This window comes from Lipophrys pholis (genome assembly GCF_963383615.2).
Source record: "Lipophrys pholis genome assembly, contig: SCAFFOLD_30, whole genome shotgun sequence".
In the NCBI taxonomy this organism is placed as follows: Eukaryota; Metazoa; Chordata; class Actinopteri; order Blenniiformes; family Blenniidae; genus Lipophrys; species Lipophrys pholis.
Window position 1 is genome coordinate 698656 of NW_028292110.1, and position 26844 is coordinate 725499.

General features: G+C 45.0%; 2 protein-coding genes across 8 annotated transcripts in view; one reads left to right on the forward strand and one right to left on the reverse strand.

Annotated features, from left to right (window-relative positions):
• The window catches only part of LOC308128165 (NACHT, LRR and PYD domains-containing protein 12-like), a 455537-nt gene that overhangs the window by 165955 nt on the left and 262738 nt on the right, over positions 1 to 26844 (reverse strand). The window lies entirely within an intron of this gene.
• On the forward strand, positions 6958 to 25511 carry LOC308128166 (protein NLRC3-like). 7 transcript variants are annotated; one of them, XM_080493850.1, is made up of 15 exons: positions 6958 to 7079; positions 7628 to 7701; positions 8759 to 8878; positions 10046 to 10165; positions 11122 to 11223; positions 11300 to 11378; positions 11691 to 11898; positions 12257 to 14060; positions 14141 to 14314; positions 16825 to 16992; positions 17257 to 17439; positions 18920 to 19102; positions 22865 to 23047; positions 23343 to 23526; positions 23834 to 25511. In XM_080493850.1, the coding sequence occupies exons 2-15, from the start codon at positions 7658 to 7660 to the stop codon at positions 23855 to 23857; spliced, it is 3576 nt and encodes a 1191-aa protein (XP_080349976.1). In that variant the 5' UTR covers positions 6958 to 7079; positions 7628 to 7657; the 3' UTR covers positions 23858 to 25511. The 7 variants fall into 7 exon arrangements, with proteins under 7 accessions (XP_080349976.1, XP_080349977.1, XP_080349979.1 ...); XM_080493851.1 differs by having other exon boundaries at positions 23343 to 23516; positions 23821 to 25511; XM_080493853.1 differs by lacking the exon at positions 22865 to 23047 and having other exon boundaries at positions 23832 to 25511.

The window sequence follows — 26844 nt, forward strand, 5'->3', positions numbered from 1 at the left end:
TAAAACAGACAACAGATAGATGTCAACACAAATGAGTCAAAACAGAGCAGTCCCTGGAAAAACTAGTTATTGAGGTACAATCAGATGACTGGGAACTCATTTATAAATACGAGAAAAAGTGAAATATAAAGATGTTTAATGGATGACAAAGGGCTTAAAAAATGCATCCAAGGAGAAGAATACATGACATAGAGAATCCAATAAATGATGAACGAAGGAGATGGAAAATAAATACAAGAAATGTAAAACAAAGTTCACTCATATGATGAGAAAATGTAAGAAGAATTCTTTTAAGAAAGTACCAGAAAACAATAAAGACCATGTCAGCAGTACATAGAAGGTTCTACATAGTATCATTCAACAGGCTTCCAGTAAGGATACCGTTATTGAAAACAGACACACTTCACAAACTACAGACCCACAATTCTCCCAAATCCTAGAAAAACTCTTCAACGACATACTAGATACATTCAGAGAAAAGAAATCTAATTCATTAAATCTAGGTCAAACCAAAATCATGATATTTGGAAAATATGAAATAAATAAACAGGTAAAGGTTCAAGTAGAGAGTGTAAATAGAGAAAAGGTGATTGAAGACAAATTTCTAGAAAAATGTAAGGATGAGTACGAGCACATTACAACTCTACAAAGCTGATTTCCTTTGATCTGAGCGTATCCATGGCTCCAGTGCTGATCTCCTATCAGATCAAAGGAGATCAGTGCCTTTTGCCATGGAGATGCTCAGATCCAAGATTTCCTCCGGCTTTGATCTCCGTTGATCTCCATCCGGTGCCTCTCCCATCCACTTTGTGATGAAAGGCTCATTATTGTTCTTTTTCACAACCTTGGTGATGACGTCATCATTAGATTCAGGTATGCTGAAGCAGGCAGAGAACTAAAACATGCAGGACACCAGCACTCTCTGACCCAGTTTGGACACCCTGTCGTAGACCATCAAGAGACAGCTTAGTTTTATCCTACTGATGACGTGTTGCTGCAATAGTCATCTTGCTCAGTTTCAAGTTTTTTCCCACAGACACCAGAGCACTCTGTAACAGGATTTGACAGATAGTGACGGGGCGCGGCCAGCAGGGGGCAGCAGCGAGGCTGACTTGCTCTTTGACCGTGTGACTGTGGTGACCAAATCCAGGGGGCGTATTACATTGGTTATTGATGTAGCTTAAATCTCAATATTGAGAAAAAAAAAATCGCAATTAGATTATTTTCCAAAATCGTACAGCCCTAACACACACACACACACACACACACACACACACACACACACACACACACACACACACACACACACACACACACACACACACACACACACACACACACACACACACACACACACACACGTTTCAACCATCCTGTTATTTATCATCCAGATGCTTTTTAATGCTTCATTTTGAAACCTACTGAATGATACCATCTCTAACTGGAACTACCAGAATGTGTGTTTATGTTTCCTGCTGCACGACACACATGATTTCCTTTGTGTGTGTGTGCGTGCGTGTGCCTGTGTGTATGCTGGTACTCCGGTCTCCTCCCACAGTCCAAACAACATGCAATGTGGCTCCCTGAGCGAGACCTTCAGCCCAACCAGCTGCTCCCGAAGGGTCAATCTGTTAAAGAAATTGCCCTCAGGGGATTAAGATAGTATGATAAAAGAAATAATCTTTGATTCTATAGTTTGTAATTGATCTTTTTGATTATTTTTGTAGCTCAAACACGCTGCTTGACATTGTCACAAGGAAACACAATTTGTTGTCCTGCTTTTGCATCCATGTATTTTTGAAAGTGTTTGACTTGAGTGAGCGTACCAGGAGGATGTTGACCTTGATGGTGGATCTCTAGAGATCACCAGACCAGAGAAGCTGTTCTGTCATAACCAGGTTCTGATTCAGGAAGGAACAAGGAGAAGAAGCAGCAACTTAACGGAGCTAAACAACCAACCTGCAGACAGACACAGACGGGTCTTAGAAAGGAAGTTCCTCACTGTTCAGCAGGCTGATGCTCATCACAGCTCTTGCTAATGTCACCTACAAAGGTCAATCTTTGGTTTTCCTGTCAGGAGGACTGAGTTAGTTCAGCTTGGTTGATTTGTCCCTCTTCTGGTAAAGAGGTGTTTAGTGAAAGAGTCAGATAGCTGCTCTAGACTTGGAGAAAATGTTAGCAGTGATCAGGAGAAAGACAGAGAAGCAATCTGCAGGATGAGGAAAGGAGGATTGAACCGGCAGCTGATTCTCAGCCTTTAGAAAAACTCGGTCTTTGTATTCATGGAGATGGAACTGAAGCTGAAATGACTGTGGATTGAGAGCAGGATTATTGTCTGACTCCAGAGTAGGAAACCTTCTCTGCCACACAAAGTCAGATTGTGTCCGTCTCTTTACACTCGTCTCGCATTAGTGGACATCCTGGAAAGACGTCCAGCCTCTTTCCTGTGAGTTGCACTTTTGTAGCGGTGAAACTAGTTTGTTGTCTGACCTGAACTTTGCATGTCAACATGCCGGCTCCACCCACTGTTGATCTGAAGAGGCGGGACCAAGGAAATATGTGGACCGACTTGATAGGCTTTGAGCCTTGAGGCGAGACGAGCCCAAGTCACAAGAGGAGGATTTCTTCTTTGCAATCTGGAAAATCCCCAAGACCTGACAGAGTACCTGCTGAATGTTTGAGTACTTTTCCTGGCTCTCGGTGCTCCGGCTGAGTTTAATGTTTTCTGGTACAAGTAAGCTTGGCCAGCTTCCTAAATCACCCATGAGGCCTTGCAAAGAAAGGTAAAGATCCATCAGAGGCTCCTCTTACAGATCAATATCCTCGCTTAAGGGAGACGTCAATATTTCAGCTAAAGTTCTGTCTTGTAGACTAGAGGACATTCTGGCCTCAGTTATTTCAGACAGTCATACTGGGTTTTTAAAGAATTGCCACTCCTATTTCAGGAATCTCTTCAAAGTCAGTGAAAACATTGGCTTTGATTCAAACTTCATAAAGTGGGTGGGGCTCCTGTGTTCATGTCTCTCTGCTTCAATTCTCACCAAGTCCCAGGTGTCACACCCTTTCCGTCTTCAAAGAGGACATCAACAAACATGTCCTGACATGTCAAGCCGTTTGAGGAACTTTGGAAGCTTAGTTAAGAAGACAGATATGTTTTTACACCGAAAACATGAAATGAAGAGCCAACAAGGAAACATTGAAACCAACGAATATAATCAAATAATTAGATCAACAACTTATTCTAATTAATAGCCAAGGCCTTAACAAAATAAAATGACTGGAACTCCAAACTAAACATGACCGTTTAACAACATACCCGATTAAACAGCAGCTTTTAAAACACAAGAGTCTACACTACTTACTAGTGTTGTTCCGATACCAATTTTGTGTCCCGATACCGATACCCGGTTGCATAGTATTGGCCGATACTTGCCTATACTGCAGTGTTTAAAAAAAGATATGGCCTGTTTTTCTTCCATTTCTTAAGAACTGAATACTGATTTGGTTGTATAAATCATTGCTATCATGGCTTCATCTGGCTGCTTAACCCTTTGTGAAACAGGAAAAAAACTCCAACACAGTAAATGTAGGACAACGTTTTTATTTCCTACCTGGTATGGGTGGAACTGAAAAAATAATAAACTTTTCTTAAACCTGAGCTTTAGCTCACAGATGCCAAAAAATAGTGCAATATCCATGTACCGGTAAATACATGTAAAACAGTAGTTCAACAACAGTTAAATTTAAATTAAAATAACAAATAATATAGATATGAGGCTTTCCTTGGCATGCACTGAATACAGGAGAGTCGGGAGAGAGAAAAACACACGGCGATGCGTATCAGCGAGTTAATAGTTCCTACCTACCGATACCAGCTTTTAGTGTGGTATCGCCCCCCCCCTCCCGATACTGGTATCGGTACAACACTACTACTTACATTGAGATAAATCAGAGAAACTACAAGCAAATCAACTGAAATGATCAGTGCAAAACAACAAATCAGAACAATTAGAATAGAGAATGTTGAAATCAATAGAGACCTTTCAAAATAAATGACATTTTCGGAAGTTTCACTCAAGACTCTAAACCTCTGAATCTCCAGAAAACTGCTTCTAAGGAGAACTTCTTAAATAATCCATCCATCTTGTATCCCCCTCATGGTGATGGGGTAGTGACGCTGATCCCAGCCTGCTATGGACGAGGACAGGATACACCTGGACAGGTCACCGTCTATCACAGGACAAACACACACACTCATGTTCACACCGAGGGGAAGTTTATGCCACCGATTAACCTTACATGCATGTTTTTGGAGCGTGAAACCCATGGACACATGGGGAAACATGCAAACTCCACATAGAAAGGCCCCAGCTGGTATTTTAACCATTTCTCTCTGAGGCGAGGGGGAAAACCACCGTGCCACTGTGTGGTCCTCTTCAACCATCCATACTTCCCTAATCTTATAGAAAATACCAGGGTGAGGTTATATGACCTATTTCACTAGAGGAATTTGCTGCTGCTATCTCAATACTGAAATCTGGAAAATCAGCAGGACCTGATGGATGATGTCATCTTCTTGGCTTTTGGCGCCCCAGCTCAGTTGAGTTGTTGGGTATCGGCAGTCTCCTCCCTCGTCCCTCTTCTTCCTGGTGTTTTCCCCTCTGAAGGGTTTCTTGTCTGTCTCTCTCTGCTGTCTGTGGCTGTGGCCTGTCTCTCTCTCTCTCTCCTATTTATTTCTACTTTGCTGCTGGGCAAGACTGGCCACGCCCCTTCTGCTGTTCCTCCTTCTCTGCCTCCCCTCCCTCCACTGGTCACCTGCTATCTATCAAGTTAATCAAGCACTCACACGCCTGCTCACTAGAAACACTCCAGCTCAACTTCCAGTAGCTGTGAAATAATCTGTTTCCTACGGTGGTAACAACTTCATCCTTTAAAGTTCTCAAGTGTATTTTTGCTTCCTGTTTTTTCACTTGATGTGGGCTTTGTTCCTGATGCTGCCTCTGATACTCCAGATCTCATCTCCGGTCCCAGGCCAGCCTCGCTCTGACTGGTACTTGTCCCACAGTGAAAGCAGTGATTGTGTGTCTGCTTGCTAAGTGGTGTCCTCATCAGGGGCCGTAAGCTGTGTACTAAACATGTGTCCTGATGGGGAGACATCGTGATTGTGCAGAAATACCAGCGGAAGAAGAAGCAGATTAAAAATAAACGTGATCCTAGGAATAGTAATCTGAGCGCCTCGCCTCTTCAAGACGGAGGCACAAGAATAAATATAAAAAGTTCATCCATTAATGCTTTAACAATCATTTTGGTAGATATTCCTGGTCTAAAACTCTGGTCTGTTCTGGAGTGTTTCCTCCTCCAGAAGCTCACAGAGCTGGCTGCATGTTTCAGCCATAATGTCTGGGGAACCAAACGTTCATGTGCTGCTGATTTTCTCTGAGCTGAACAAACTGAACGCTTCTCTGCAAGGTGGCCGTACACATGTATGACAGAATGGAAGGGATTCTCTAAACCAGCAGAAGATGGAGGGAGTGCGTCAGAAAGGGAAGATCCTCCATGTCTCCATCAGTGGAGGAACTGGCAGGTTCTGCTGTGCTCTCTCCTCCTGTGACACCAGCAGTTCCTGACCACTGGGAGGTGCTGGAGGGAGGATTTCAGAGCTCCTTTACTGATATGGTTTGACCTCTGCCTGACGACCTCCGTCCGTCCAAGGACACATCAGTTGCTGCTCATCAGGGTCAGAGGTCACACTAATGTGGGAGTATGTGAGCGTCCACAGACGGCTTGAGGATTGACGTCACTTCTACATGTCTGCTTCAGATAAAAACATGAATCTGAATTATTCCAACAGCTCAGTGTCGTAGGCAAGAAGTCTGTTTGTAACAGGCAGTGGCACGGCCACCCTGCAGCTTGTTCATGTTTAAGAACCTGAAAATATCAACCTGTGTATTACTTCAATAGCTTAGTATTGAATGGACAATAACAAAGTAGCTCTGTTTATACATGGCACCAGGCCAGCTTCATATAAAACACAGTTTCATACAATATATATAGTCGGGGTCCCTGCTTCGTCTCTCCATCAGTTTGGGGTCCTTGGCCTGGTAAACCTGGAAGACCCCTGGTTATGATACAAGCTCTGAAGTATGTCTGATGTTGCTTCATAAAGTTTCAGTTACAATCCAGGCTGGTCAACGTTTCATTAGCAGCTGTTTGCAGCAGTTTCATATTTTATCTTTAAAATGTATTAAGTCAATTCAACATTTTAACTCTTTCAATATTTTTGCTCCTTTTTAGATTGAATTTCATGTCTTTTTAAAAATTTTAAACCTCTTTTGTTTTAAAACTCTGGTCATTTAAGGTTTTTTATCTTTGCTGTTGTAAGGTGTTTTTTCCACATTAACTCGTTTTTGCTTGTTTTTCTTTTTCATTTGTTGTTTTTTTCAAAGCGGTTTTCACAAGAGACCAGATTCCTTTTGAAAAAGACTCTGGTGTGTAAATAGAATGAAAATAAAAGAGTGTAGAAGTGGTGGAAGCAGACAGACGGTGGGTGGAGTGGAGAGTCTTTGTTTCTCCGCACAGACTGAAGCTGTCAGGCCAAACAGGTGAAGCTCCACCCCCTCTGACTCCACCCCCGACGTCAGTGCACCACACCTCTCCGCTTATGTCACCTGGCCCCGCCTCCTTCTAATGTGAGCCCTTCTTCCCAGTGCGACCACAACACAATGTTGGTTTCAGTGTGATTCAGTGAAGCTTCAGGGAGCCGCTACAGAAGAGCTGAAGAGCCACATGTTGAACAGCTGTTCTAATAGAAAAGTTCTTCCTCCAAATAAAGAGTCAGACTTTATATTAAAGCTCCACCTTCACTTTAAGGTTCAGATTGACGTCATGAAGCAGGTTCAAACATGTTTTCTCAGGAATGTCCTCCTCTGGGTGTGTCAGAGCAGGAAAGAGAACGTCGACGCTGTCAGACATCAGAGACCGACTGAGACAGACTGAGACGGACGAAGAGCAGCTTCTTCTCTCCACAAGTTTCCTCACACGTGGAAAAGTGTCTGGAAGAAGAAGTGAAGAGAGTTCAGGTGAGAATCTGTCAGCTCTTTAGAAGCTTCCACAACGGAGCAAAAGACTTTCTAACTTCTCTTTTTCTCTTTCATTCACACCATCACAAACCTCTGACAGCTGCTTTCTTCTTCTTCACCTGTTGGACAAACATTTCATCCTCCATTTAACTCCTTTCTTCACTTCTTTTCTTCTCCATGGAGAAACTCTGAAAACATTCAGCAGTGGGCGGGGCTTCAGCCCTCCCCCCCCCCCCCCCCACACACACACACACACACACACACACACACACACACACACACACACACACACACACACGACTCAATCATCTCATTATTTATCATCCAGACGCTTTTTCCCTGAAACCTCCAACTGACATTAATCCTATTGATTGTTGTATTTTTCATGTTTCTATATTTTCTTCTCTCATCTTATTTCCTCTGTTTATTCATTATTTATGCTTCTTGTTTTTCTTCTCTCTGTTTTGTCTCGGCGTGGTGTGTGTGTGTGTGTGTGTGTGTGTGTGTGTGTGTGTGTGTGTGTGTGTGTGTGTGTGTGTGTTGAGCAGGTTGGTGTGTTTCTCTCTGTCTGACTCAACATGTGGGACGTGGATGAAGAAGACCCACCAGAGTGTGTGGACAGGTAAGAGACGTCCCCCCCTCCTGCATTCAGTCAAACAGCAAACAGAAGAATGGACACTAAATGTAAACTCCATAGAAAGATGAAATGTGGTAAAAGTGGCTCTGCTGTATTGACACGTCTCAAGGCTCAGTGATTTCAAGTCATCCAAAGTGAGCTGAAGTGATTTCAACAGGCAGCAGAAAAAGAGCTGCAGTAAAGGACATGAGGTGCAGAGACATTCCACCGTCCCCATGATCAGTCCCAATGTGATCATGAAAGACACAAGGACAAGCAGTGGAAAGGACAAAGACTAGAAGATCATGTGTTGTCTTTCAGGTCAGAGTTTCTAACTCCTCTTAACCTGATCCAAGGTCAGAGCAGTGTCACCTTTCCAACAGGGAGTTTAAAGGAAGTGGACGTCTCCACATGACACTGAAGTCCAAACGTCCCACATCACTAACTTACAGTTTGGTCCACAAAGATTTGTCCTGAGACAAAGTTTGTCTCATTGTGTTCTGTATATTACCACAGGAAATAGAAATGAAACCCTCCAGACTTCAGCTTTAATTCAGTGGCTTCAACTAAAACATCCCATAACAATGTGAGGAACTAAAGGATTTGAACACAATCCCTTCATGTCAGAGGCTCAAAAGTCACTGAACCAATGAAATAAGAGAGAATCAATCCTTCATCTCTCACACTTGTTGAAAAGCCTTTGCAGGCAATGACTGGCTGAAGTTGTGAACTCATGACGTCAGCAGGCGCTCACTGGGTTTCCTCTATTTTAATGCTTATTGAAGTTCTTTCATCAAACATATTTTTACTGATCAATTCCTGAAAACTTTTCCAGAAGAAAATAACATTAAAGTTCTTTTGTTGAAAACAGGAAATGAAATGATAAGAACCAAGTGTGATCTGTTGATCTAATACAACATTCTGTGTGTGTGTGTGTGTGTGTGTGTGTGTGTGTGTGTGTGTGTGTGTGTGTGTGTGTGTGTGTGTGTGTGTGTGTGTGTGTGTGTGTGTGTGTGTGTGTGTGTGTGTGTGTGTGTGTGTGTGTGTGTGTGTGTGTGTGTAGAGGTGAGAAGCTCAGACACACAGCAGGGTCTTCAGTATCCAGCAGCTTGTCTATGAAGAGTGACTGGTCCAAAGGTAATCCACCAGTCTTCAGTACTGAACCTGGACCTTCAGACACAAAGTAAGAAACTCTTTCTTTTCTTTTATTTCCTCAAAACCAGAGTGAGAGAAGTTGTGCTCACTCTAAGATTCACTTCCAGTATTTTAGTACAAGAGTCCAAACTGCAAACTGACCAGCAAAGTCTGATCCTACACTCTTTCAAAAGTCCTATTTTGATGATGAATCTGCTGGTTTCAGAGCCCCGAGGAACACCAGAGGAGAGGGGGATGGGGGGGATGTAAAAGATGTGAACTGAATGAGCTCAATGCAACTAAAGACAAATCTGTATGTTGCTTGTTGCCCTCTGTCCCTGTCCTATCACTTTCTATCTTTGAACCTTCAACCAGAAGAACAGAAAGTCTCCTCCTCTGAGTCTGGTTCTACAGAAGGTTTCCTCCTCTGAGTCTGGTTCTGCACTTTTCTTCCTGTTAAAATGTTTTTTTCTTTCTACTGTTGCTTTTACTTGCTGTGGTGGAACAGTTGAGTTTTTTCTCTGTAGAAGTACCTTGAGATTATTGTGGTTCTCTATGAATTGAATTGAATCAAATGGAATCAAATGGAATTGAATGGAACCAATCCAGTGATGTGATGGACAGTCTGATGGACGTCAGTCTGTAGAGGAGGGTTACATGGAGTTGGTGACACAGGCTGCACTCAGATTCGAGGAGGAGGAGGAGGAGGAGGAGGAGGAGGAGGAGGAGGAGGAGGAGGGAGAGCAGGATGAAGAGGAGAAAGAGGAGGAGGAGGGTAAAAGTCCAGAGTCAGGTGCAGTCAGGTGGTTGATGGTGATTCTGATGAGAGTTTCTGTTTCTGAGCTTCATTGAGGGAAACCAGACTGGAACTGTTCATACTGATTATTGTGGGAAAAGTCAGAGTCCAGATCAGATGCTACTACTTTTCCAGGAACATTGAAACAAAAGGCAGATTGGAAATGACATGAAGCTTATAGAAGTTCTTTCATCAAACATATTTTTACTGATCAATTCCTGAAACCTTTTCCAGAAGAAAATAACATTACAGTTCTTTTGTTGAAAACAGGAAATGAAATGATAAGAACCAAGTGTGATCTGTTGCTCTAATACAGCATTTTGACTCTGTGTGTGTGTGTGTGTGTGTGTGTGTGTGTGTGTGTGTGTGTGTGTGTGTGTGTGTGTGTGTGTGTGTGTGTGTGTGTGTGTGTGTGTTTAGAGGTGAGAAGCTCAGACACACAGCAGGGTCTTCAGTATCCAGCAGCTTGTCTATGAAGAGTGACTGGTCCAAAGGTAATCCACCAGTCTTCAGTGCTGAACCTGGACCTTCAGACACAAAGTAAGAAACTCTTTCTTTTCTTTTATTTCCTCAAAACCAGAGTGAGAGAAGTTGTGCTCACTCTAAGATTCACTTCCAGTATTTTAGTACAAGAGTCCAAACTGCAAACTGACCAGTAAAGTCTGATCCTACATTCTTTCAAAAGTCCTATTTTGATGATGAATCTGCTGGTTTCAGAGCCCTGAGGAACACCAGAGGAGAGGGGGATGGGGGGGATGTAAAAGATGTGAACTGAATGATTTTTAACTTTAAAGTTATTCGACCAGAATCCATTTGGGAAACATGAAAAATGTAGGATCCAGTTTCAGTTGTTGATGTTGATCTCTGATACATTAATACCTTTCTGAATGGAATTCATCATGACACTCACACAAACACATAATTCCAGCATTTAAATTTAAAGGAACATACCAGTGTGTTGACCTCTTGCTGATTAATGATCAGTTTCACAACATTTAAGAATATTCTGGAGGTTCTAATCCTCTTTCTCTGAGAAAGTCCAGTCTTTTATTTTGGGCTGAATCGGTACAATGTTGATCATTTTGCTTCAGCTTCTGCGACGCCATCTTTGATATCCCAGAAACCCTTGTGGCAGATTTCCCAAGATGATGTCAGTTAGGAAACATCAACACAGTTTGATGTTTTGTTTGTAAACATCAACTTTGGTGGATCGATTTGGGAAACTGCAGGTTGGAAATGAGTCCAAATGAGTGTTGATGGTCTTGTTTTGGTGTTTTGGTTTATTCTCTCTGCAGAAGGGATATGTTTTATGGGAAGTACATTTTGAAGATTATTTTTCTGGTAGAGTAACTTTAAATCTGGAACTACAGTTTATAACTATTAAATATCCTCACAGTATTTTCACAAAGTCTGACTTAGAGAATCAAAGTCTCAGTTCTTCCATGTATCTTCCATTGTTCCAGTCAGTCTGTTCCAGATGTTGTGTTTGTTTTTAGCTCTGACTCTGGGTTTCCATCCAGCTGTGTGTCCATGAAGAGTGACCGCTCTATGAGGGAACCCTTAACCTTTCAATGTGGAGCAGGAAGTGGTGATGAGGGGTGAGAATCAGTGTTTGTCTCAGGATTCCTCATCACACCACACAGCAGCTTTAACAAAGTCAACATGTTTCTGCAGCGTGAGCCAGCAGAGCTCCCAGCTTCTCCCTGGTGGCTCCGCCCCTCAGCATCAAAGACATCTGGACTCCACATTTATGGTGAGAACACGTCTCCATTCAACACTTTACCGTCACATCATGAGACAGAAGAAGCTGCTGTGACTTCCAGCTGAAACATGAAACAGACACTCAGCTTATTAGATCCATTCAGGTCCAAAGTGAAACAGTCCAACCTTCATCCAGCTTCCAGGCTTCACTGATGCTTGAAGCTGCTTCTGCTGGAGATCCCACATGAAGTGTGATTTGGCTTCACATGTTGTCCATCCTGCTCTCTGCACTGGATTTACACTCACATCTCAATCTGGCTTCAGTTTCAGCTCAAAGTCAACTCCAGATGTTTCTCTGTTCCAGCTGCTGGAGGACAACATGGTGACTTTCATGAAGAAGGAGCTGAAGAAGATGAAGAAGCTCCTGAGTCCAGATTACCAAGCATGCTCAGAGAGTGAGAGGGAGGATGAGGATGAAGAGCAGAGGAGCAGCAGAGAGTCATTTCTGAGGATCACCCTGGACTTCCTGAGGAGGATGAAGCAGGAGGAGCTGGCTGAGCGTCTGAGGAGCAGTAAGAGGATTTGATCTCATTTCTCATGATGGAGATGAAGCTGAAATGTTCTCAGCTGGAGCAGAAAGCAGTCAGAAACAGAGTCCATCCAGAGAACACAGGTCATTTCCAGGTCCGACACAGAAAGTGTGAAACAGGCAGAAAGTCCAAAACAAGCAGCAGAGAAGAGGAGACACAAAGAGAGTTCCTGAACTCTGCTGCTCATGTGATGCAAACATCTGCATCAGATCAGAGGCTGTTTGGTCTCCACTGAGGAGCTGGATGGAGCTGATGGAGGAGAAACATCTCCACTAAAACACTGTCATCTTCACATTCAATGTCAAACACACTCAACTCATCCCTGGTTTCTTCTTTTCAGGAGCTTCTGCTGGAGTCTGCCAACAGAAGGTGAAATGTGCCCTGAAGAAGAGGTTCCAGGTTGTGTTAGAGGGGCTCTCTAAAGCAGGAGAGTCCACCCTCCTGAAGCAGATCTACACAGAGCTCCACATCACAGAGGGAGGGACTGCAGAGGTCAATGAGGAACATGAGGTCAGACAGATTGAAACAGCATCCAGGAGAGCAGCCAGAGCAGAAAGCAGCATCAGACTAGGAGACCTCTTTAAAGCCTCACCTGGAAGATCTCCACCAATCAGAACAGTGCTGACAAAGGGAGTGGCTGGCATTGGGAAAACAGTCCTGACACAGAAGTTCACTCTGGACTGGGCTGAAGACCAAAGCAACCAGGACGTCCACTTCACATTTCCATTCACCTTCAGAGAGCTGAATGTGCTGAAGGAGAAGAAGTTCAGCTTGGTGGGACTTGTTCATCACTTCTTCACTCCAACCAAAGAAGCAGGACTCTGCAGCTTTGAAGACCTCCAGGTGGTCTTCATCTTTGACGGTCTGGATGAGTGTCGACTCCCTCTGGACTTCCAGCACCTTGAGATCCTGACTGATGTTACAGAGTCCACCTCAGTGGATGTGCTGCTGACAAACCTCATCAGGGGGAACCTGCTTCCCTCTGCTCGCCTCTGGATCACCACTCGACCTGCAGCAGCCAATCACATCCCTCCTGACTGTGTCGACATGGTGACGGAGGTCCGAGGGTTCACTGACCCACAGAAGGAGGAGTACTTCAGGAGGAGGTTCAGAGAGGAGCAGCAGGCCAGCAGGATCATCTCCCACATCAAGACCTCACGAAGCCTCCACATCATGTGCCACATCCCAGTCTTCTGCTGGATCACTGCTACAGTTCTGGAGGAGGTGTTGAAGAGCAGAGAGGGAGGAGAGCTGCCCAAGACCATGACTCAGATGTACATCCACCACCTGGTGGTCCAGGCCAAAGTCAAGAAGGTCAAGTATGATGGAGGAGCTGCTACAGATCCACACTGGAGTCCAGAGAGCAGGGAGATGGTGGAGTCTCTGGGAAAACTGGCTTTTGATGAGCTGCAGAAAGGAAATCTGATCTTCTATGACTCCGACCTGACAGAGTGTGGCCTGGATCTCAGAGCAGCCTCACTGTACTCAGGAATGTTCACACAGGTCTTTAAAGAGGAGCAAGGCCTGTACCAGGACAAGGTCTTCTGCTTCATCCATCTGAGCCTTCAGGAGTTTCTGGCTGCTCTTCATGTCCATCAGACCTTCATCGACTCTGGAATCAACCTCCTGGATGAACAACAACAAACCTCCTGGAGGTCAAAAGTGTTGAAGAAGAAAGTTAATCGCCACCATCTCCATCAGAGAGCAGTGGACGAGGCCTTGAAGAGTCCAAATGGACACCTGGACTTGTTCCTCCGCTTCCTCCTGGGTCTTTCACTGGAGACCAATCAGAGTCTCCTCCGAGGTCTGCTGACACAGACAGGAAGTAGCTCACAGACCAATCAGAAAACAGTCAAGTACATCAAGAAGAAGCTGAGTAATAATCTGTCTGCAGAGAGAAGCATCAATCTGTTCCACTGTCTGAATGAACTGAACGATGGTTCTCTGGTGGAGGAGATCCAACAGTCCCTGAGATCAGGACGTCTCTCCACTGGTAGACTGTCTCCTGCTCAGTGGTCAGCTCTGGTCTTCATCTTACTGTCATCAGAAGAAGATCTGAAGGAGTTTGACCTGAAGAAATACTCTGCTTCAGAGGAGGCTCTTCTGAAGCTGCTGCCAGTGGTCAAAGCCTCCAACAAAGCTGTGTACGTGGTTCATGAACAAATATGTAGAACTGAGTCCATGACAAACATTGAACTGGTTTTTATTGTTGCTTCTTCTTCAGGTTGAGCAGCTGTGGTCTGTCAGAGAGAAGCTGTGGAGCTCTGTCCTCAGTCCTCAGCTCTCAGTCCTCCAGTCTGACACATCTGGACCTGAGTGACAACAACCTGCAGGATTCAGGAGTGAAGCTGCTGTCGGCTGGACTGGAGAGTCCTCACTGTAAACTGGAAGCTCTCAGGTTCTGACATTATTGATCATTAATATCCACCACTCTCTGTTCTCCTGCTCACATCTCTAGAACATCAGTAAAACATCTCAGTAGAACACTGCAGCCTCTTGATATTTTCTCCTCTATTAATCAGGAAGTAAAACTACAAAGTAAAGTTTCCAGTGTAAGTTCAGGTGGAGAGCAGCAGCTTTACTTCCTCCACTCACTGTGTTTGTGATGCTCCATGTCACAGAGTTCTGCCTCAGACTCTGACACCGACACGACTACGAGCAAGAACACCACACATGAGACAAGCACAGCAGCAGCACGACACTCACTTCAGGTGTGCTCCTGTGGCTGGATGAAAATATCATCACTTAGGAGGCTGAGGATCCACCAAGGAAAGAGAGGATGATGAGAGAGCAGAGGCAAGAGCCTCACAGTGACCAGTACTTCTTATGAAGCAACCAGTCAAATCAGTGGAGTGAAGCACAGCGACGGGACAAAATAGAATAGAATAGTTTATTCTAGTGATGGCCAGATGAAGCTTCATGAACCAATGTCTTTACTTCCTGACCCTCACACAGAATCTGTGTGGTTTTGTTTTGTTTTGTTTTTATTTTAAATGAATATAATCTTTGGAATCCTACTGTCACTACTTGCTGTCTTAATAATGTGTACAAGGGTGAATGAAATGTCAACCTCTTCTATGTTAGGAAGTATTAAATTCTTCATCCTTTATGATGAATTGTTATTAATTTAACCATTAATTCAAATTCAAATTTTATAGTTTAGTATATCTTGATGAGACTGATATAAATTGGCATCATTTCCTGTTAAGCAGGTGGTGCCCCGAGGTTATCTGATGTACATCAGATAAAAATTTTAATTTAATAATAATGTTTGTCTTTGATCATTACTAATCATCATCAAAAGCCAAATTACCTGATGCACAACCAGTGTTCCCACCAACAGCAACTCCTTACAAAACAATCAGGACAACAGATTGTAATACAGACAGGTTTGGACTGAGGTCTTAATGGAGGCACCAAAATAAACTTTTGGCACTTTTCCACTAGTTCCTTCTCAGCCTTACTCGACTATACTCGACTCACTTTTTACAGTTTTCCACTACATGATGCTCCCTGCTACCAGGTACTTTCATGGTAGACGTAGTAGACTGAGGTTCCAAGCGAGCTAAGAAGAGTAGACAATGTGATGACGACAGGTCGCTGATTCACCAGCGTGTCACGATGCAGATGAGTCAGTGAGCGGCTCATTCACCCGCCATTTTTTAAACCTGAACACAAACAAATTTCCCAATCAAATTCCATAGCTGTCCTGGTGAACGCTGTTTAACTGCACTTCCATTAAAATGTAAAGTATCGTATGGTTTGTTTTTCTTATTTTAACATCAGTAGCTAATAACAGCTTGTGGCAGAAGTCACCAGTGATCGGGGTGATTACTTGTGCATGACGGGGAAAGCTCCAATGACTCCGCCCACGCCGTGGTCGTTCTATTGTAATGGAAAACAACTGAGGCTGAGTGGAGTAGAGGCAAGGCCAGTAGGGTCAAGTGGAGTAAGGCTGAGTAGGAGCTGGTGGAAAAGAACTATTTATTACAAGTGACTGGGAATCAGAATATCTAGACAACAATGTGAATAAAGCTGTAAGAAATGCAGAATTAGGAAGAAATGTTTAACTATTATTAACAAAAACATTAAAAAAGATCAACTATTGATCAAAGAAGGATTAAATAAATTCTGTCAAAAAAGAAAAATACATGATACAGAGAATCTATAAAACACAAAACTAAAGAAGCGGCAAATACATATGTGGAATCTAAAAATACTTTAACTGCTACTATGAGAATGTTCATATATCTCCAAAAATAAATGTGGTGAAATCCAAGAAAAGAAGAATCCTATTAAAGACACATGGAATCTATTAAAGAGTGTAAAGAGAAAGACCCAGAGACATTTCATTAGTAAGGAAGAAATCATAGAAATTATTATCAAATGTAAAACCAAATCTTCAGATTGAGACTAAATGGAGATGAAACCAGTAAAGAGGGTGATTGAGTTTATCTCCAAACTACTGACTCACATCTGGAACCTTTGTCTCTCCAAACTGGACAATTTCCTGACAAAAAGACTCAAATCAAAGTGAAGTACAAAACTAGAACCAAAGAAGATTGAACAAACTCCAGGACAATGTCTCTGCTCCCACAGTTCTCACAAACTAAACCATGAATGAATGAATGAATTGTGTCTCTCAGAAGAATGATTGTCTCCACTGTCCCCGTCTCTCCAACCAAACACTCTGTAATGAATAGAAAGAAGTAGCAGGACGTCCAGCTCCACTCCACAGCTTCACTTCAACATCTGGAACTGAAGACATGAACAAAACATCTGGACCTCCATGTCCTCTCCTTCACGTCCACATGAAGCCAAAGTCAAACCCAGAGAAGACGATCTGAAGCTCTGAGCTCCAACAAAGTCCTCATAACAACGTCCTGTCCTCTCTGTGTCTCATTACAGCCTTTCTTCATGTCAACTCTCCGACTGTGAAGTGATCTCCTCGGCTCTGAAGTCTGACTCCTCCCATCTCAAACATCTGGACCTGAGTAGGAACCAGCTGAAGGATTCATCAGTGAAGGTTCTGTGTGCTGGACTGGAGAGTCCAAACTGTAACCTGGAGACTCTGAGGTCAGTTCACTGTCTGAAGTTAGAATGTGTTGAAGTCAAACCACTGAGAGGAGTTTAGGAGGATCCAGATGTTGGAGGACAGAGATGGACTGAGCTCTGCAGCATGTTAGTGATCAGCATGTTGATGAGACTCTTCTCCTCCTGGTGGCTTCAGCTGTTTGGACTTTACATTTCTAAACTCTTCCAGTCTGAACCTTCTTCAGTCTCAATGACTTCAACATCAAACTTTGTCCTCTAATCTCACTTCTTTCTCTCTTTATTCAGGTTGAGGGGCTGCAGGTTGTCAAAGATCAGCTGTTCTTCTGTGGCCTCAGCTCTGAAGTCCAACCCCTCCCACCTGAAACATCTGAAACATCTGGACCTGAGTGAGAACCAGCTGCAGGATTCAGGAGTTGAGCAGCTGTGTGGTTTTCTGGAGAGTCCACTCTGTAGTCTGGAGACTCTGAGGTCAGACTCCATGTTTGAGTTTGTGTGCAGTGAAAGTTGTGTTGACACTAAAGGTCAGACATCAGGCTGATATGAGATGATCCACACTGAGGATCTCCATGAGAAACTGAGACTTCTTCTCTGGGCTTTAGTCCTGTGACTGTGGCAGAGCCGTGTGGAGCTCCACATTTCAAAGCTTGGTAGAAGAAGCAAGGTGCTGCAGTGGAGAATTCTCCGTCAACCTCTGACACGCTCCATGTTGAGCTTCAGCTTTCAAAGCAGGCTGATCTCTCCTGGATGAAGAGTCACTGATCTCCCAGCTGGAGCTCCAAACTCTCCCTCACTCTCAAACTCTGGACTTGTTGGCTTGATGTCCAGTAACCTTGGCTGTTGACTTGTCCTCCCACTGGACACTGCTTCTGTTTGCTGTCACATCAGTTCAGCTCCAAAAGAACAAAGATCACATCAGTGACAATAAGAAGCTCCTTCTTCTTTCACTTCCTCGGGGCTCCAACCTTCTTAAGAAGAAGAGCTGGACAACAAGGATCAGTCTGATCAGTCTCTTCTAAATATGATCAGCTGCTCATTTCAGCTCCTGGAGCAGCCCCGCTCTCTAAAGTATTATTGCTCTGAATTGAATTAGAGGAGCTTTGACTTAAAGGCTGGGGTGGTCGGCTTCCTTAGCAGGTAGAGACCACCAAGGTTTACCAGTAGGGGGCGACACTCAAATGAGCCTTCTTATTATAAAACCATGAGAAATATTCACACAGTTACTTAAAGGACCAGACCCAGAGAAATATGTTTTTGTTTATAGAGCAAACACATATTTATTTACAGTAAAACACACACTACAAATTAAAGGCTTTTTTAAATGAACTATGGAGTTCAACAACTATTTTTAGAAAGAACTTTATACCAAACTAAACAACCAAACAAACACCTCAAATAATGAAAAACTCAAACCTGAAACATTTGACCTTTCTACTAAACTCCACCTTTTCTCCACAATGTAACAACAATCACTTCAATTTACATTACTTACAGTCAATGGTCCACACACACACACACACACACACACACACACACACACACACACACACACACACACACACACACACACACACACACACACACAGGTTAGTGTGGAGGTCCTGAAGAGAAAACATAAATCTTCAGGATGTCAAAAGGAGAAAAGAAGAATAAATGAGGTCCAGTTGAGACGTTCAGGTGCAGTCGTCCCTCAGCATGCGTCCTCCTCGTGCTACCAGAGACTTCAGACATGTGTGTGTGTGTGTTGTGATCCAGATGTTGGAGGACAGAGATGGACTGAGCTCTGCAGCATGTTAGTGATCAGCATGTTGATGAGACTCTTCTCCTCCTGGTGGCTTCAGCTGTTTGGACTTTACATTTCTAAACTCTTCCAGTCTGAACCTTCTTCAGTCTCAATGACTTCAACATCAAACTTTGTCCTCTAATCTCACTTCTTTCTCTCTTTATTCAGGTTGGAGTTGTGCAGGTTGTCAGAGATCAGCTGTTCTTCTGTGGCCTCAGCTCTGAAGTCCAACCCCTCCCTCCTGAAACATCTGAAACATCTGGACCTGAGTGGGAACCAGCTGCAGGATTCAGGAGTTGAGCAGCTGTGTGGTTTTCTGGAGAGTCCACTCTGTAGTCTGGAGACTCTGAGGTCAGACTCCATGTTTGAGTTTGTGTGCAGTGAAAGTTGTGTTGACACTAAAGGTCAGACATCAGGCTGATATGAGATGATCCACACTGAGGATCTCCATGAGAAACTGAGACTTCTTCTCTGGGCTTTAGTCCTGTGACTGTGGCAGAGCCGTGTGGAGCTCCACATTTCAAAGCTTGGTAGAAGAAGCAAGGTGCTGCAGTGGAGAATTCTCCGTCAACCTCTGACACGCTCCATGTTGAGCTTCAGCTTTCAAAGCAGGCTGATCTCTCCTGGATGAAGAGTCACTGATCTCCCAGCTGGAGCTCCAAACTCTCCCTCACTCTGCCATGGTTGCCCCCCTGACCCAGTGTGTGTCATGTAGGGGTGTGATTCCATCCTGTAATAGGAAACAAAGAGGCAGACCACTTGAGCTGGTGTTTGGCTCGGCTGCAGGATTTAATATGCTGCTGCCTCTGTGCAGCTTTTAGGCTCCTACAATCGCCATGCGCCCTCTGCTGGCCTTTTAGAGTAACACACTACTGCTTTCGCCTGAAAATTACTACTCTGTTTGAGCCTTTTAAACTCTATTTGAGACACAGTAAAATAAAATATATCTATAGGGGGTCTAGATTTAATCACTTTGAACTTATTTAATTTATTGTTTTAACCCTGAGCTGTAATTTAGTCCTATTGACCTTTTAACGTCTTTTAAATGCGCTTTAAATTGCTGCACCTTTTTTTATTCTTAACACCGGGGCTCCTCAATTAGTTTTCCTCGAGGGCCAAAACCAGAGCTGCATGCCAAACCAAGGGCTGGAACATCCGAAGGTATTCTGCACTCTGGCAGTAAACTCTTTTCTTAATTGCAGATGTTTGAGCTGATGTGACCATTATGAGGGACCGAGCAGAAAGACCAGGACCTCCAAAGGAGGCCAGGACCTCCAAAGGAGGCCTGGACCTGGAGGCCAGGACCCTGTTGTATTTGTAATGTTTCTTATTATTAGTTCTTTGTAAAAAAAAAACTGTATAAAACCCCCTAAACATGCTCAAAAACTCACCAAATTTGGCACGCTCATTAACACTGAATGACAAAAGAAAATGTAAAAATGAACCCCCAAAGAGCCAAAATGTCTCTCTAGCGCCACCTAGAAATACCAAAATGGCCACCACAGCCCATAGGAATGTCGTAGAGAGATCAAACATAAACTCAATTGTTCGTCTCATCGAGACCTAAAAATCACGTACTGCTACCCCACATCTAAATCCGACAGAAAGTCCACAGTTTGCCTTTCAATGTATGATCTTCTACCAAAAACGGCCCTCAACCTCTGAAGGAGAATATATTTGACCCCCTAAACATGCTCAAGGACTCACCAAATTAGGCACGCTAATTAACACTGGATAACATTATAAGAAAATGTAAAAATTAACCCCCAGAGAGCCAAACTGTGCTCTCTAGCGCCACCTACAAACACTACAACAGCCACCAAAAACACTTAAACGGCGACCACGGTCCGTAGGAATGTCGTAGTGAGATCACATCCAAACTCAAATGTTCGTCTCATCGAGCCCGACAAATCACATGCTGGAACCCCAGACCTAAATCTGACAGGAAGCCCGCAATTTGCCTTTCAAAATAATATTTTCAATCACTAGCTACTCTTAGCACGAATATCTATGGACTTCAGAAACCTCCTAAATGACAGAGGAGACTCTCCTCCTCAATAATCCCCAATATCACTTTCAGTGGTGGAGCGGTTCTGTTTTTATTAGTCGTCAAAGTTTTGAACACCAAATCCGCCTCCTCGTCCAGTTTAAAGGTTTTGTGCTTTGAATGACGCGACATTTTGTCTTTATTTGAAACGGTTCTTCTTTAACAATCATTTATTTTTGATGTCATGGGAGATTCTTTTCTGTGTAGCTCTATGAATTAGTTCTGTGTCTGTAGCTCTAGAAACAGTCGCCCAAGGCTTTAACTTTTTTTTTCCACACCTTCAAAAGAATTGTACTCACGGTGAGTACAGGATTCCAGCAGGTGGCGCCACTGATCCTTGAAGCCTGTTTTATTCTTGATGCGTTGGCGAGCTCTGTACGGCTCCGTGCGGCTGAATGATGTCATTGTAGCCGCCAGGCCCCTCCGAGCGGCTCTGTTCACGCTGACGTCACCGCTCCATGCTCCTCCAACTTCTTGTGACTCCAGTAGAACCTGTGAGGTGTGGAGCGGTAAGAGCTCCACCCTGTACTGAGCAGACACGTCACTGTGCACGGACACATATTTAACTGTTAACACACCGTGATGAGGGACAATGACAACCTACAGAAACACTCTGATTCTACTTTTCTTTCACATGAAGCCGTTAAAAGGATCATTTTATGGCTCCAAATCCAAGCTTTCCTTTCCAGTAGTATGTGGTTTGTTTAGTCGTTACTAATGAAGCTAAAGTCTGGCTTCATTAGAAAGAAGTTCTGTTAATGATGCGTCTCATAGCAGAGCGCCCCCTGCTGCCTCATGCAGACCTCAGCCTGCGGTCAGAACGCCATACAAGACCTGGAAGTGAAGTTAGTTCCAATCAGGTTCCATGATTACTTCATAAAACACTCTGGCTTCACTTCCATGCAGTAATGTAACATAATGATCCCAAAGATCCCTGCAGAGGGGCGGAGCCTCCAGCACAGGGTGGAGGAGGAGGAGGAGGAGGAGGAGGAGGAGGAGGAGGAGGAGGAGGAAGAGGAAGAGGAGGGGGAAGAGAAGGGGGAGGAAAACAGAGCAAGAGGAGGAGGAGGTGGAGGAGGAGGAGAACAGAGCAAGCAGGGGAGGACGAGGAGGAGCAGGAGGAGGAGGAGCAGGAGGGGGGGGAGTAGGAGGAGGAGGAGCAGGAGGGGGAAGAGCAGCAGGGGCAGGAGGAGGAGGAGGAGGAGAAAGAGGAGGAGAAGGAGGAGGAGCAGGAGGGGGAGGGGGAGGAGGAAGAAGAGGAGGGGGAAAAGGAGGAGGGGGAGGAGGAGGACGACGAGGAGGAGGGGGGAGGAGGTGGAGGAGAACAGAGCAAGAGGAAGCGGAGGACGAGGAGAACAGAGCAAGCAGGGGAGGAGGAGGAGGAGGAGCAGGAGGAGGAGAAAAGAGCAGGAGGAGGAGGGGGAGGAGGAGGGGAATGAGGAAGAGGAGGAGCATGAGGAGGAGGAGGAGGGGGAAGAGGAAGAGTGGGAGGAGAAGGGAGGAAGAGGAGGGGGAGGAGGAGGAGGAGGAGGAGGAGGAGGAGGAGGGGGAGGAGGAAGAGGAGGGGGAGGAGGAGGAGCAGGAGAAGGAAGAGGAGGAGGTGGAGGGGTAGGAGGAGAACAGAGCAGGAGGAGGAGGGGGAGGAGGAGGGGAAGGAGGAAGAGGAGGAGGAGGAGGAGGGGAGGAGCAGGAGGCGGAAGAGGAGGAGGGGCAGGAGGAGGAGGAGGGGGAGGAGGAAGAGGAGGACAGCGTGTGTGTGTGTGTGTGTGTGTGTGTGTGTGTGTGTGTGTGTGTGTGTGTGTGTGTGTGTGTGTGTGTGTGTGTGTGTGTGTGTGTGTGTGTGTGTGTGTGTGTGTGTGTTGTGATCCAGATGTTGGAGGACAGAGATGGACTGAGCTCTGCAGCATGTTAGTGATCAGCATGTTGATGAGACTCTTCTCCTCCTGGTGGCTTCAGCTGTTTGGACTTTACATTTCTAAACTCTTCCAGTCTGAACCTTCTTCAGTCTCAATGACTTCAACATCAAACGTTGTCCTCTAATCTCACTTCTTTCTCTCTTTATTCAGGTTGAGGGGCTGCAGTTTGTCAGAGATCAGCTGTTCTTCTGTGGCCTCAGCTCTGAAGTCCAACCCCTCCCACCTGAAACATCTGAAACATCTCGACCTGAGTAGGAACCAGCTTCAGGATTCAGGAGTTGAGCAGCTGTGTGGTTTTCTGGAGAGTCCACTCTGTAGTCTGGAGACTCTGGGGTCAGTTGACTGTCTGTTACTGTTGTAGAAGGAGAAATGTTTGTGAGCAGCTGTGATGTGAGACTCTGATCCTGCAGTGAGAGATGGACTGAGCTCAGCAGCTTGTTACTGATGTGTGTGGACATGAGGAGGAGTGGCAATGTTGTGCTGACATGTGGAGGATGAGTGTGATGAAGATCCACAACAACAGAACAGCTCATTGATCAGGACACAGTAATGTGGAGCTGCTCATTTCTCCATCAACACATCTGATTGGTTCTCCTCATTCATTCTGCTGCTTTCTCTCTTTATTCAGGTTGAGGGGCTGCAGGTTGTCAAAGATCAGCTGTTCTTCTGTGGCCTCAGCTCTGAAGTCCAACCCCTCCCTCCTGAAGGAGCTCGACCTGGGTTCCAACGACCTTCAGGGTCCAGATGTGCAGCAGCTGGTTGGTCTTCAGCAGAGTCCAGACTGCAGCCTGCAGACTCTCAGGTCAGTAGATGTTGGAGTGAGTCCATGCTGCTTCCAGCAGGTTTCTACTAAACACAGTTAGTGTGAGAACAAAGATCCAGAGTTTGACTGCTCTGTGAGGCTGTGAGAGGAGAACGCTGAGCAGCTTCAGGATTGGACAGCAGAGGACACAGTCAGCCAATCAGAGGAGCCTCAGGCTTGTTGTGTTGGTCTGACAGTGGTGGTCCTTCATGAGCTCTGAGCTGCTGCTGTGGACAGGACTGAAGTCCTGGCTGCTCCACAGAGACTCTCCTCATCACCTCTCATCTCTCTCATCTCTCTGCAGGTGGTGGTGAGAGCAGAGAGGACGCTGTGTGTCCTGAAGATCCACCCCCATCTAACCAGGGTTCCTGGGCAAGTAACGTAGAACCATAACTGTGTGGACTCACCCTCCTCCTCTTCCTCCTCTTCTTTCTCCTCCTCCTCTTCCTCCTCCTCCTCCTCCTCCTATTCGTCCTCCTCCTCCTCGGCCTCCTCCTCCTTCTCCTCCTCCTTCTCCTCCTCCTTCTCCTCCTCCTTCTCTTCCTCCTCATCCTCCTCCTCCTCCTCCTCTTCCTGCTGCTCCTCCTCCCCCTCTTCTTCCTCCTCCTCCTCTTCTTCCTGCTCCTCTTCTTCCTGCTCCTCCTCCTCCTCCTCTTCCTGTTCGTCCTCCTCCTCTTCTTCCTCCTCCTCCTCTTCCTGCTCCTCCTCCTCCTCCTCTTCCTGCTCCTCCTCCTCCTCCTCTTCCTGTTCGTCCTCCTCCTCTTCTTCCTCCTCCTCCTCTTCCTGCTCCTCCTCCTCCTCCTTTTTCTGCTCCTCTTCCTCCTCCTCCTCCTCCTCCTCCTGCTCTTCCTGCTCTTCCTCTCCCTCCTCCTCCTCCTCCTCTTCATGTGTTGGTTCATTGTGTTTGGCCTGGCCTCCATGGCTCACCCCCTCAGGACAAAGGAACATTTGGTCGCCACTGGAAAAATTCACCATTGGTCACATGACCCCCACCAGGGGGTCCACAGCAACCCCTCCCTGAAAGCTGCATTCCCTGCACCTCACCACCAGGGGGATCCACCAACTCCATCCACAGACGTAGAAAACGTCCCGGAAACTCTGAAGCCAACCCCGCTCTGATTGGCCAAGGCCATGGTGAGCACAGCAGGGAGCCAGACCATGATGCGCCGGTATAAAAGTCCGACCTGTGAAAACACACCGTCTCCAAGACGGATTCACGTCCATCCAGACGCAGGACTTCGTACGGAGACACAAGGAGCCACGTTTTAACTCACGTGGACCGGCCCAGAACTTTTTAACTCCCTTCTCTCTCTCTCCCTCCTTCACTAATCTGCCGCCGCTCGTGTTATCTGATCAGATAAGCTCACACACACACACAGTCACATTTAGCAGCCAAACTGCTATCTGGTGCTGCTAAACCACATCCACATCCATCACCAGAGTTCTAACTGCATGTCCCGTTAGAACTCCGGCGCTCAGAACCGGGCCGACAAAGTCCACCAGTCTTTACGGGAGTAGGTGAGACCGCGTCGTTCCGAGACCCCCTCACGCATACTCGCGCAACGGGTTTATCTGATCGTTAAGCAACCGCTGTGTCCCCAGAAAGAGCAAATGTCTTTAGTGGTCACGTGGGAAGTGTCATTTCCTCTTGACGTCCACCTGGTGGACACATCAGACCATTGCGCTCTCCCTCTGTGCACCGCAGCTGCACGCCCCTAGTGGTTGTCAAAGTCACCACACTGACCCGCCAAAGTCTGCATCCTTCCGGTGGACGTTCGAGGTCGCTACACCCATTACACTCATCACTCCAGGCCACACACAAACACACACACACACACACACACACACACACCCTTTTTGTACATAGTGTTGATGTTTAATAGATTAGATCTCCGTGTCAGATGTCGTTTGCTATTTGAATGTGTTGATTTATGAAATGATTTCAGAATTATTTATGAATTAATACATTTTGTTAATAAACGCCTGTTAGCTGAATTGAACGCTTCTTGGTGATTATTGTGTATTTATTGTTGACAATTCACTGGTTTGTAACAGTCTGTGCTCGGATCTCACACCTCCCCTTTTATTTAAGATTGTTATTTTTTTACACAGAAATATTAACTCACTTAAATAAACTTTTTACAAACGAGACTGATATTTTGGTATTAGCCATTTCCAGTTTATCTGGTGGTGCCCCCCCCCCCTTATTTAATCAATAAATAAATAATGAATTTATTCAAATTAATAATTTTTCATTAATAAATGATTTTTGATCATTTATTAACTTTTAAGTAATTACTCAATTACTTTAGGAGTTGTTGATGAGTAAATGACCGTTTACTTCCATTAATAATTTCAATTTTGAATACAATTACTTCCAGTAATCTATTACTTTCAGTAATTTAATGCTATTAACCAACCATAAATCCCAACAACCTGAAACAGATGTTAACCAGGTGTGAACGGCCCAGAAAGACCTGATTAGACACACAAGCTGAAGAGGCTCTGACAGAACTCACTCAGAAACCTGAGTCACTTCTCTGTCTGACAAAACAAACTCCTCCACTTCTTATCATCTTCTTATCATTCTTATCATCCTGTCTTCTATCAGCTGTTCTTGTGATGATGTCATGGTTCTGAAAGAGTTCTGCTTCTGCTCCTGTATCCATAGCAACTGTGGATGGAGCTTCAAATAGCCACAGTCAACCGTGGTCCCTGAAGGTCTCTGACGAGCTCAGTCGCTAGAGCATGAGACTCTTCATCTCAGGGTTGTGGGTTTGAGTCCCACGTTGGGCGGTGCTCTCTTTTCAGGCAGTGGTTCACAGTGATGAATCCTACAACTGACCACTCACCACTGTGGCTCCCTGAGCATGACATTTGACCCCCATCAGCTCTCTGGTTCCTCACCAACTCCACCAATCCAGATCTCTCTCCGTGATCTGGATTGACAAACATTTTCATTCCTTGATAAGCGTTACTACAAAGCAGGTGATCAACTCAGTAATTCAACCAGGCTGTTCCATCCTGATCAGAGTTCGTTTCATATAAAAGGGGCGATGATGAAATAAACAATACTAATTCCCCTCTTTTGTTCTCATGAGAGGCTCTAATACTCTTCTGTAATAACCAGTTGGTCTGAGCTTCTTAAAAAACATCTCCAACAATGTGTTTACAGTCTGTGGCAGACAGAAGAACCAGACAGGAGGTAAAGCTGTGCTGAGCTGAGTGAATTAATTCTATAATGCAACAGTTACCATGGCAACATGTCAACAGCTCCTTTCTGACATCACTGTGATGTCATCAGTCTCAGTATCTCCTCCATGATGAG